This window comes from Nannospalax galili, unplaced genomic scaffold (assembly GCF_000622305.1).
Source record: "Nannospalax galili isolate Female #2095 unplaced genomic scaffold, S.galili_v1.0 scaffold683, whole genome shotgun sequence".
Lineage (NCBI taxonomy): Eukaryota > Metazoa > Chordata > Mammalia > Rodentia > Spalacidae > Nannospalax > Nannospalax galili.
The window spans coordinates 1,390,148-1,403,042 of record NW_008349093.1 but is presented as its reverse complement, the minus strand read 5'-3'; the positions used below and the strand labels follow the sequence as shown (position 1 = coordinate 1,403,042).

The 12,895-nt window shown below is 40.6% G+C and overlaps 1 protein-coding gene across 3 annotated transcripts in view; it reads right to left on the bottom strand.

The window, feature by feature from the left end:
• Window positions 1-304: 304 nt before the first annotated feature.
• Window positions 305-12,895, bottom strand: part of Ypel5 (yippee like 5) — a 13,773-nt gene continuing 1,182 nt past the window's right edge. Inside the window, exons 1-4 of one of the 3 annotated variants that reach the window (XM_017801462.2) lie at window positions 12,212-12,234; window positions 11,958-12,057; window positions 4,027-4,191; window positions 305-2,169 (exon numbers count right to left, since the gene is read on the bottom strand). In XM_017801462.2, the coding sequence (XP_017656951.1) occupies window positions 1,945-2,169; window positions 4,027-4,167 (366 nt within the window). In that variant the 5' untranslated portion in view covers window positions 4,168-4,191; window positions 11,958-12,057; window positions 12,212-12,234 and the 3' untranslated portion in view covers window positions 305-1,944. Of the gene's footprint in view, window positions 2,170-4,026; window positions 4,192-11,957; window positions 12,058-12,211; window positions 12,460-12,895 lie in introns of those variants that run through there. The other 2 variants (XM_008846484.3, XM_008846482.3) reach the window with 2 other exon arrangements.

The following is a 12,895-nucleotide window of genomic DNA, read 5'->3' as shown; positions in this document are numbered from 1 at the left end:
AACAGTATTAATTCAACTGGGAACCTAAAAATTTTAGAGCCACTTTTGAAAGAGATGTATCTTTGCTCTGGAAATTGTTATTGAGTACGTTAAAGCTGTAATGAAATGCTTCTAAAAAATAAAAAATAAAAAAACAAACAAAAAAATCAAAGCAAAACAAAACACATGAAAAGCAAACAAACAAACAAACAAAAAAAAAAACCCACCAGAAAACCAAACAAAAGCAGTTAGGTGCTGAGAGAAAAAAATGAAGATGATCACTAAGTAGGATCAGTAAAAAATAAGTAGCAATATTGCAGCAATGCAAGACAAAACAGGCTTTATTTTGACAGAGTGCTATAGGTAAGGCATGCTACTAGGAATCTGCATATCACCAAAGGCCAATATAGAAACCAGTGGAAATGAATACTGTTCTTAATGCTTGAAGGTTTCAATAAAGTTGAAGATGAAGAATTGTGTTCACTTCTTTGAAATGCAGTATTATACCTCATCAGATAACTACGCTGTGAGAAACTTAACTGTACTAAGAAATCATTCTTAATATAAATGACAGAAAATATTTCACTAATTCAACAGCAGCAAATTGCCTTTGTAGAGGACCTGGAAATTGAACATATAACATCCATTCATTCATTTGCATAAATAGCCAATTTTACTGACACTTTATTATTCCGCAAAAAGCAAATATTAGTTTACCTAGAAGAGGCTGGGTAAAGAAACACATTTTAATACTTTGTAATGTCGTAAATTTTTATCATAAAATAACCTGAGTCAAATCTGATTCCTTTCCAAGAGGGTACTAAGTACAGTTCAAATACAGTAACTGAACTCTTCTAAGGATGATCTGAAAATATAATGCTAAGGAAAGATCTAGTCCTTTGATGAAACTACTGGGCTCAAAGACTTGTCAACATCAGTACACAAGTGAGGGGGAAGGCTGAAATGCTTGGTGAAGCAGTATTTTTAGATAAGCTGCTTCATCTCCCCCTTTTAGAACAGATGCAGATTAATGCCTTTTGCATGGATGCACACTGACATTCTGTTCAACTGTTTTCTAAATGTAATACTGTGAGTTTAAACAGTATGCTTTCATTTACAAGGATACCTTAACATAGTTAATTTAGCTTAAGATAAAAAAGAAACAGTTAACTACTATGAAAATCACACCATATACTCTGCTCTTTATATATAAAGTATTTTTAAAAATCAACACAGGACCAAAAACATCCAACTATTACTTTATTTATATTACTATGCTTAAGTTACATGGAAAAAGACAACCAAGCAGTTCTGCCCCATTTCAGAAAGTTTCCAATCAACACCAATTATGTGGTGACAAGTATCTAGGAATGGTGACATCTTTGGGTCAAGACTGACAAGGAAGAATGGGCTCTGGTGCTACAGTTCATCTCCAACAAGAATATGGCACACTGGCCAGCACAAGCCACGCTAACACTGAGCCTTTAGCGCTGGGCACAGATTCGGATCTCTTCTCTGAAGCTAGCAAATTAAGTGAAATAACTGGGTTTTTAAAAAAGTTTAAAATGAAGCCCAAATAAGTTTAAAAATCATGCTCTTGCCATGTTCCCCACTCAAAATTTACATAAAACACATTTCCACTCTAATAGCTCCAATTTTTTCCCTTACATAGCCCACCATGTAGCTGCAGATAGATGCTTCTGCCTTAGGATGTAAACACGGGGGAGAAAAAAAAAATTCAACGGCATCTGCATAATATTCTCTCTAGAAACTGCTGTTGGATGGATAAATATAAAAAAAAAAAAAAAAGGAAAAAAGAAAGAAAAGAAGATTCCATCTTAGATTCTCATAACCTCTTGTTCCGCAGTTCATGAATCCGACTCTGATGCTAAGGTGACAGTGTATGTAAGTAGATTTGTTTTCAGTGAAGGAGACCTGGGAAAAGACAGATTTACTTTGTTTTCTTCAAGAGTTATCAGATGGTACATGCTCCTCAAAGCCCTCACTCTCTCGAACTAGAGCACGTTCCAGGATCACACGACCTTCCTTATAACGTTGGCTGTCTTCAGTTGCGAACTCGTAGATCCATCCCAGTTTGCTATTGCAGTTTTTGCAGCTCACATCTCGAACCATGTGGCGGCCAGTGAGCATGACCCGATCTTGAACTTCACTGTACTGCAAGTTAACTACCTAAGAAACATGATAAAAAAATATATACATATATATGTAAAATCATGTAAGTTGTTTGCCACTTAATACAATAAATAAATTAATAAACAAGGATTATATGGTGGTACATGCCTGTAATCCTAGCCTGGGGAGGCTGACAGAGGAGAATCATGAGTTTGAGTTGAGACCAACCTACATCATAGAGGGACCCTGCCTCAAAACAAACCACCAAGCAAGTTTAGAACACAGAAGTTATTGCTTTAGTCAAATTTACAATACCCTTCCCAGAACTGGTTTTAAAAGTTCCTGGGATAGCTGGGCCTGGTAGCATAGGGTATAATCCTAGTACTTGGGAAGTAGAGGCAGGAGGATAGATAGAGGTTCAAGGCCATCCTCACCTACAGAGGTCAGTTTCAGGTCAGCTTGGGTTATAGGAGACCTTGTTAAGACCGCCACCTCCATGCAATACATCAAAAAAGAAAATAATTGCTGAGATAGGTAAACATCTGGAAATTGCACTGTACTGGGTATCTGATGCAATCTTTATGCATTACTGTATTTAGCCCCAGTCTCACCATTTACACATGGTAGTTATATTTCTGGGTGTAGTGAATAGAGACCTGGAAATGAAGTCATAGGATACAAGTTTAAGCCTAATTGCTACAATTCACTATGAAACAATGAGTACAAGATAATCAAAGAAGCTATGACAGTGCCACTGATCTTTTTATAAAGTGACTGTCCTATTTGTTCTCTATGTATTTACACACACACAGAGTGGGGACAAAGCCTACCACGAATCATACAATGTAACATAGTTTTCAAGTAAGTTCAAAGACTCTGAACATTTAGAAGTAGAGTCTAAGACACTGGAAACATTTTTAATCACTGTGAATGCCCAACAATCGTCTACAGGATCAGATGGTAAATGTTTTTGGCTTTGAGTGTGGTCTTAATTCTAACTAACACTGTAACAGGAAAAAACAAGAGCAAGACTGAACTCTATTACTTTATTTATTTACAATAACAGGCAGCTAGCCTGCCATAGTATATCAACCCCTGCTCTCTAAAAATGCCAAGGGAAACACACTATTGATGCTCCAAAAGAAAAAAAAGCTTCCTTCTAAAAGGAACAGAGGAATGTTCACTAGGAAGTTTATCTTATGAAAACACTAACTCAAGACTAGGTTTATTTCTTAGCCTAAAAGATTTGGAATTTAACCTGGCCAGTATACATTAGGCTCCAGGAGCCACAATCACATCAAACAATCTCAAAACAAGTTGAAATTTCAGAGGCAAGCAGACTAGACACACATTTGCAAATCTGTAAGGGCTTTTCTTGTTGGCTGACCCAAATAAGGTAATCACGAATATGAGAGCAAACTGGTTAGCTACAATAGCTCACTATGATTATCTCACTTGTGATCAATCTGTGCTATATGAGGGAGCAAAGGGGGTAACAGCCTCTTTTCCACATTAAAATTCTTACATGAGCATTTACTGAAAAAATGGAGACCGATTTTTTTTTTTTTTTTTTTTTTTAACTGTAGTTATTCCTCTGAGGTTGAAGCTTGCCTACTGTCTTGGAACTATGTATCCCAGGCTGGCCTTCAACTTGGGGTAATCTGCCTCTGCTTCCAAAGTGCTAGGAAGCACCCCTTGTCTTTTAATACATTAAGTTTTATCAGAAATGTCCCATTCTAGTAATGTCTCCCTGAGATCACAATCAGAAACAAGCTAATGGCAGTCACTTTCATAGAGTTCAGCTCTCATTCTGGGATGTGCTGGTGTCTGTGAGCTCCAAGGGAGCATTCTGGTGGTGCTGTCGTCAGATACATCCACTGGCACCATGGAGTAACGAAACTTTTTCCCACCAACCTTGTTAAAAAGAAACGCTCTACCAGTGGCGCCTGTGAACCGAGTGGAGATGAGCTCTGAGCGGTTGGTCAGGATCGTATCACAGTTTGCACAAGAAAACAGACGAGTACCACCAATATGATCAAGGAAAATTCTGCCCATTTTGACAACTGAAGTTCTAAAACCCTAGGAAAAAACAGAAAAGACATTAAAACAAAGTTGGTTAGCAGCCATAGTAATAAATTATTCATTTACCTACAAGTAATCTGTTTTCCTAGTGCTTGTTGTGTGAAACAGCTGACCCTGAACAGAAGGAGCCAAAGTTCACATACTGAATAAACAGGATCCCCCAAGCTAAGTACCTTTTAGAAACACTGAACCAAAAGAAATGCGCTTAGGCAAGACGAGGGAATGGTATCACTTCTCTTTTGGTTGGTGTGAGGAAACAAAAAAAGGAAAAGTGGAATTTCATAGCCTGAATGATTATCAAGTATTGACATAGAGATGAAAACATAGCACCAGCATTAAGTGTGCGTTCTGAACATATGTAGCTTAAGAGAAAGCTAGGAGTATGGTGTATGAATGGGGTGATCTGATAGGAGCAGGCAGAAGTGCAATTTAAAAATAAGAAAAGGATATAGCTCAATGGTAATGCATATGCTTAACATACTTGAGGACTGAATCCCATATCCATCTCCAACATCAAAATAAATTAAGTAAACAAAACCAAGAGGGACTCTAGCTTGAGAAGAGGAGGTGAGCAGATCTGTGTACCAACCACTGCTCAGGGCTGGCAGTACTAACTTCATTTTAAAGGCAATTTTAGATCAAATTTTAAAGCAACAGACTCCTACTATAATTTAACTACAGTAAGTAGTTAACTGTGGAAAATGTCCTGGCCTTCCAAATGAACTTTTTTCTGTACCTTCTACCTATATCATTCTATCTTTGGCTCAGTATTGTAAAACAGCTGTGACCAACCATTTGGTACTGAGGGAAAACAGATTTAATATGCCCTCTCTTTCCTACTTCAAATTCATTCTATTTTTTACTCTAGTATTTTTACTGGCTTCAATTATATGATTCATTATCAAGACTAAAAATATCTGGGTAGAATCTTGTTACAGGACTCCAAGTTGTGATTGCCATTTACATTTATACATACATATTTAGAACTATAAAATGTAGTTGTTTGCCAAAAAAAGCTAGAATGTCACGGAATGCAGCAGAAGCAGAACATCATTTGTCATCAAAATCTGTGGTCATTAGATTCCAGGGGTAATCCTAGCTTTACAAAGGTCAGAAATTTTAACCTAGAACTGACACTTACTCAAACTGTGTCCAGGCTGCATATCTGAAAAGTTTGTGTCCCCATAACACTTGCATGTTGAAACCTAATCACCAATGTGACGGCATATGGGGGTCATTGGGTTATGAAGATACAACTCTCATTATAGGATTAGTGGCTTATAAGGAGGCTCCAGGGAGCTGCCTTGTCCCTTTTTCACCATGAAGACACAGCTAAAGGGACCATCAGCGAACCAGGAAACAGGCCCTTACTGACACCATTTCTGTTGGTGCTTTGATCTTGGAACTATGAGAAATAAATTTCTATTTATAAGCCACCCAGCCTACAATGTTTGGTTACAGTAGCCTGAACAGACAAAGATAAAGTTATCTTATTCTTTAAGGAGGACTATCATTCAAGTCAGGAGTCACTGAACTTCTCTGGACTTGAATAGTATATTGTACTCTGGGACCCAAGTGTCTCCACTGTATGGGATACTGCATTTGGTGTGCATCATTTGGCTCTGATAATTATATACATATATACACATACGTATTATCCTACTTTTATAGATGAAAAAATATAGATCATATAACCTTGCACAGGTAGCCAAACTAGGCTCTAAACTAGATCGTGGTTCTAATTCTCACTCTACTCATCTCTAGTGACCAAACAGCTGCTTGATACAGACTTTTCTCCATAGGTTTGTCATGAGCCATTTGTCCTGTATTTCCTATCCGCGTGGCAATCTAATCGTACACTCCCCTAAAATTATAAAGAGAAAGAACAAAGCTGGAAACAACAGTTCCTCTCAGCCACTGTCTTGGAAGCCTTTTCTCGTTCCCCGTCAACATCGTAATCCAGACACTCATCACATCTAAGACTGTCATGATCACTGTGTTTTATTAAATGCAGCATACTTTCAGAAGCAATACTGCCTTTGTGTTGAATTGGTGCTACAGAATACAGCCAGAGAAATAGAATTCAGCCACCCTCTTCTAAAAGCTCCATTTGACAGCTTCTATATAAATGATCAAACATTTTGGCAGAATAAAAACTGGGTTTTTGAGACAGGGTCCTGCTATATATGTAGTCTAGGTTGATTTGAGCTTAGAATACTACCTGAGTTTCTTAAGTATAGGAAGTATAGGTCTATGCCACAGCTAGAGGTTTTTACCAGACCCCCACCACCACCTACCTACAGAATCTGAGGCAGGAGAATTTTGAGTTTGGAGCCAGCTTGAGCAATTTAGTGAGACCCCGTCTCAAAATAAAACTTTAAAAATAGCCAGGGGTGTGGCTCAGTGATAGAGAACTTTGCCTTAGCACATGTGAGGCTCTGGGTTTGACCCCTCAGTACAGAAAGAGGAACACTGGTGACTCCCAAACAACTTTATTGGGCTAGCAGTGTGGTTCCATGGTACAGTGCTTGGTAGCATTATGAAAGGCCTGGGTTCCATCCCCAGCATCTCTCCGGCATAGCAAAAGAAAACAAAAATCCAAACAGCTTATTAAGAAATATTTTACATATGATAAACTTATTTACCACATCATTCAATGAATCTTGGTATATGTACAAAGTTATTCCACAATCATCACAAACTGGCTTTAGAATATTTCAATCATTCCCACAAAATAGTCTGCAGCTAGTCCTTTCTCACCCACCACCCCCACCTCCAGTCGTTAGCACCACTAACCAGCTTTCTGTGATTATTTTTACACCTAAAATATTCCCCACATAAGCTAGTAATTTTGGTTGACTTAGCAAAATTTCTAATCTCTACAAGTTTCCATAGCTATTGGAACTCTAATCAATTCTGAAGCACCTTACTGTAGCCCATTATAATTACTGTATCCAGTTACAATAAAATGCACAATTCGATATTTTTCAGTGTTGCAGGTCTATGTACGGCTGAAATTAGGGTCAAGCTTATTACAGTACAGCTGAAGTTTTAACTTAAAATGCTCCCCTCTACATCAATATTTCAAGTACAACCACCAACTTATTATTTTAGTAAGTTAACATCTCCCAGATAATTTTATAAATATGTCCTTTTGGTAGTAGTTTTATATAATTCCAGGCTAAAAAAAATCTTAAAAAGTCTGAAGTATCAAACTTGTTTCTTTAGTGAGTGGCCCATTCTCAGTGTATCTGACATTACCTGAAGTTCCGAGGGATACCAGGATGAAATTTATACGTATTTTAGCAATTATTTTCAATTTCTTCTCCTTCCAAATAGCTTTCTTAGCCATCTACCTACCTTTTGTAAGGCTTTTCCCGCCTTTTTCTTTTCTTTTCTTTCTTTCTTTTTTTAAGACAAGGTCTCACTATGTAGCTCTCTTCCTGGTCTAGAACTTGCTATGTAGGTCAGGCTGGACTCAAACTCAGAGATCCGCTTTTTAATTTTTTTTTTTTTTTGGAGACAGGGTCTCCCTGTAGCCCCAGCTGGCCTGGAACTCACTCTTTAGACCAGACCAGACTGGCCCTGAACTCAGAGATGCACCTCCTCTGCCTCTCTAGTGCTGGGATCAAAGGTGTGTGCTACCAGGCCCAGCTTAAATATGTTATAATCTATAGAATTTAAATTATCAGTAAAATTAAAAAATAGTAATGATATTTTTCTTTCAGGAATCCATGAAAGACAAAGTCCCTAGGAATGAATGATTTTAAAAATTGGACATGATGGGTTGTATAATTTCCAGGTTATGACACAATGATTTTAAAAGCCTATTAAGCTCGGCGTGGTGGTGTACATCTTTAGTCCCAGCACTCAGGAAGCAGAGGGAGGTAGACCTCTGTGAGGTTGAGACCAGCCTGGTCTACATAGCCAGCTCCGGGTCAGCTGAGGCTATAGGAAGACCCTGTCTAAAAACAAATGAACAAAGCCTGTTGGGGCCTCTTTCATATATATACTAATAATTGAAATATATCATCTCATTTTTGGTCTGGCTCATTGCTGAGTATTTTTCCTAAAAACAGGGATCAGCAAATCAAGGCCTATGGGCCAAATCTAGCTCAACTCCAATTAACTACCCATAAGCTAAACATGGTGTTTTTTTGTTTGTTTTTTTTTTTTTTGAGAAAGGTCTCCTTGTAGCCCCAGCTGTCCTGGAACTCACTATGTAGACCAGGCTGGCCTCGAACTCACAAAGATCCACCTGCCTCTGCCTCCCAAGTGCTGGGATTAAAGGCGTGTGCCACCACACCTGGCTTCATGTTATTCTTTTAAATGAAAAGGAAATACCAAGTATCTTATGACACACCTACATTATATGAAATTCAAATTCTAGTGCTGATGAAATTTCTTTGGGATGTAGTGATACCTCTTCATTTATGCTCAGCTGCTCTCTGGCTATCATGGCAGAGTCCGAGTGGTTATTATATGAACTGATGGCTTGCAAAATTCAAAACAGTCACTATCTCATTCCTTACCAAAAAAAAGTTTCCCCTGTTTAAAAACACATTCTAATAGGGAAAAAAGCTTTTCATTTAAAGACTTTTTCAGAAAAACAGAAACATGGTTGGCAGTCAGGTTTAAGAATAGGAATATTTGACCAGATCAGTTGATTTCTAGTCCTATTTTCTTCATGGATTTTTTTTTTCCAGCTAAAATCTTTGGCTTTCTGTGCTTGGCACGGTGACTCAGGCCTGCAATTCCAGAACTCAGGAGACTGAGGGAAGAAGTATCCAGGCAGTTAGGGCCAGCCTGGGGCACTCAGGGAGTTCCAGGAGAGCCTATAGTGACAGACTCTGTTTCAAAAATAAATAAAAATCTTTAGCATTTTGTAACTAGTTCAGCAAGTTGAACTATATAAAGATTATACAAATCAGTAATACATACCAGCTGCTGCCTCCTTCCTACACCCAGGGACTTATACAGTATGGACTAGCTACTTGAACTCTGAAGCCAGACTCTAACACCTCAACTCTCTCTCCCTCAACACCTTTGTCAACTTTGGCAAATTACTGTTTCATCTGTAACTTGTGACAGCAGTACATATCTCTGCATGAAAATTAAGTGGAGAAACTATTATAACAGTACTTTGCATACAGAGAATGCGAAATAAAGGTCAGCACAAGTAGATTACCATTTACAACACATCCCAGTCCAACTTTGCCCCATTATAGATGAGGAGCAGGGTTCAGAATGGACATGAAGCAGTAACAATCAGCTTCACCTCCCACTGATTATAGCCATATTAAGTAATCAGGTAATAGAAATAACAAGCAGAACGAATTCTTAGTGTCACAACCCTAGGTCTTAAAACAGGTACCTTCCCTCTCTATAATTAATAATCCAGTTTGGTCTCAACCTGGCAAATGGATTTAGCCTAAGGAGGCACCACTTCCCAGTTCTAAAAATACCAGGAAGAATAGGTATCTATTTGCATTGCACAGGACTTTGTGGTGGAAAAGCACCCAGTTCAGAGAGTTTTCCTTACATGTCCTCAGGACATTTCCACAGAACACCCACTCACACTCACAGAGTTTCTCCACCAACAGACTGACCAGAGAGGGCACTGTACTAGATGGGGGAAAAAACAAAGCCAAGTATAAAGACTTTGCAGCAGGGAATGTAGCACACAGGGGCCTAGTATAGGATGGGTTACAGGAATCTTCAAAAAGTAGTTCTGATCCTGCTGAAAGAGATTCATTTGGAAGTATAGCCGTATATATGGTTTTCAGTCTCCTCGCTAAAAAGGAAAGAAAACTATAAAACTTTAATAGCTGGGTTAATTACTATATTAAGCATCTGATGCCACTGTAGTTTCATCAACTATTTTTTGTACTGACTTGTGATAAAATTCTCCTGAAAACCTACATGGGAAAATAATAATTCAGCCTATAAAACCAATTTTCTATTCTTTTCTGTAATACTGGGCATCAAACCAAGTCCCGTGTGCATGCCAGGCAAGCACTCTACCACTAAGCTATAGTCCCAGCCCACTTTTCCTACTTTTGTACAAAGCATTTTTCAAGCCAAGTTTCAGTGACACAAGACAGCCATGTTACCCTCCTGCAATGCTCTATCAGTTATCAGTTTACTCTACTGTGTCACATGATGTCCTGCTCTTGAGATCAGGTCTTCAACCTGACAGTAATTTAAGCATATGGATCTGCTCATCTCTCCTAAAATAATATTTATTTCGTTTGGGTAAGCAATTTCCATGTTTACGATATCTCTGTAACATTGCTTAATCATCATTAGAAAAGTCCAGCCGCATAACTCAGCAGCTAATGGTGAGTCAGCAAACAATCTGAACTGGTAATCTACCCCAAAACATCTGGGTAAGACGAACATCACCTATTTGTTGTGTTCAGTACTAAAAGCTTCTTGCTGGATGGCTACTGTATAGTTTAATGTCTGGTTTGCAGATTGAGGTATCAAAGAACAAATTCTTGTTCAGCAAAGATTTGGTTCCTAAATAACACATGCATTACCACACAGCATTATCAGAGAAATAATATTAATTTAGATAACCATCAAGGCACCATAAAACATAAATATATTCTGGACACAAATATACTCGGGGCTATCTTCATATCTAATGAATATGCACTTAGGACTAGCTTCATTTCTCACTTTTTTTTTAAAGTAGTAGCAAGTTTAATTTTTTTCCCAGACATTTTTTGGCCTTATTTCATTTAAAACAATTTACTATTATCTATTTATGTGCTGGGGAGCAGAGTTCTTTCCTTTCACCATGTAGTTCCCTAGGATCATATTCAGGTTGTCAGACTTGGTGGCAAGTACCTTTACTTGCAGAGCCATCTACCAGCCTTCCTTTTACTTTGTACTGTTTTAAACCCACTTAAAAAGGAGACAGAAAAGGCAAAGAGGTCTGGAGAAAAGTTTCAATAATCTGACCAGATAATTGAGCATATTTCAGTATGTGCCTTTCCTAGAGATCAGACGGCTACAAGACAAAAACTAAGGGGAAAAAAATCTGTATTGAACACAGGCCGGATGAGGATAGAAGACGGACATTAGCATACCTGGAATTCCAGGCTGAAGATGCTGACAGGAGGACTGCCAAGAGTTCAAGGCCAGTGTGGGCTACAGTGTAAGGCCCTATCTCAAAGCAAAACAAACCAGACATTAGTTTCTACCAGAGTGTACACAATAGGTTGTGTTCTAGTACACAGGAAGTTGTATGTACACACATACATATCTCCACATACTGCCAAATTCCACAAACTCCAACTTGTTGCTGGCTTTAAAAGCTCCAGGCCCGTTTTTTCCGTAAGCTCACCTGCCCTTTCTAGGCCTAATAGCAATTCACTTCGGAATATTCCCTACTTCCTCCTCCTGGTTTCTCACTGCCCCATTTTTTGAACTTTTTAGCACTCATTTCCTAACTTACCAATGTTTCACTTTGTATCGTTACTCAGTGTCATTGGTCTATAACTTTTTACTAAATTGGAGGCTTCGACAAAAGACTCCGTTTCTTGGTTATTTCCTTCCTATCCACCCCACTACAAGTAAGTATGCGATCAACTTTTAGGAAAATAATCCATCAAGGCACTTCACATCTGGCATAAATATGGACCCTGGAAACACTGCATGCTTTTGGCTTCTTTGTTGGAAGGCAACTGCAACCCTGTGTGCGCGGCTATGCAAAACTGGCTAACAGATACCCTACACCAAGCCAGTTACTTCACCTGCAAGTCTATTTTCCAAAGACAAGCTTAGCCTGGGGTTACTTCAGGTTTTTCATCTGTCAAAGGAGATCTGGAATAAAAACCCTCCATCCATAGGGCTCTGTGAACAGAGAAAAGTTTAAAAATAAATGAGCTGCAGCCCTTCCCTGGCTCTCCCTTCGAAGGGAAATGAGTCTGGGTGCGGATTAAACCGACCGTGGTAGCGCTGCAGTTGCCCACACCGCGGGCTCCTAACACTCGTCCGTCCTACCTACCTGCGTGCGCAGCAGCGTAGAAAAGAGGCGAGTACAGGCAGCACACCCACCGCCGGGCAGCGAGTGTCCGCAAGAGGCGGGCGGCGCGAACGAGCCCGCACCGGGTGGACTTGCCTGGCAGCTGCAGGTCCCACTCCAGGCCGCCCGCAGCCACAGGCCCAGCTGATCGCGCCCACGTGACGCCCGCCAGCCAATTGCCCGGCGCGAGGCAGCGAGCACGGCTGCGGGTCGGCCTCCGCGGCACAACAAACACAGGAGGAACAGCTGGGCGATCGCGGGCTCCGGGGACCGCAGCACCCGCAGGCGGCCCGGGAGCGTCCCCACGCCCGGCGCCCGAGGAGACAGCAGGGCCGGGGTGGCGGACACTCACCCCGCGCGGCAGAAGCCTGGCACCGACCCCGGCCGTCACCACCGCCGAGACGGCCAGGCGCGAGAACTGCTCCGCGGCGAGCGCGGCGGAACAGCTGGGCGATCGCGGGCTCCGGGGACCGCAGCACCCGCAGGCGGCCCGGGAGCGTCCCCACGCCCGGCGCCCGAGGAGACAGCAGGGCCGGGGTGGCGGACACTCACCCCGCGCGGCAGAAGCCTGGCACCGACCCCGGCCGTCACCACCGCCGAGACGGCCAGGCGCGAGAACTGCTCCGCGGCGAGCGCGGCCCCGCGGGCAGACCCGGAGCGGAGCCC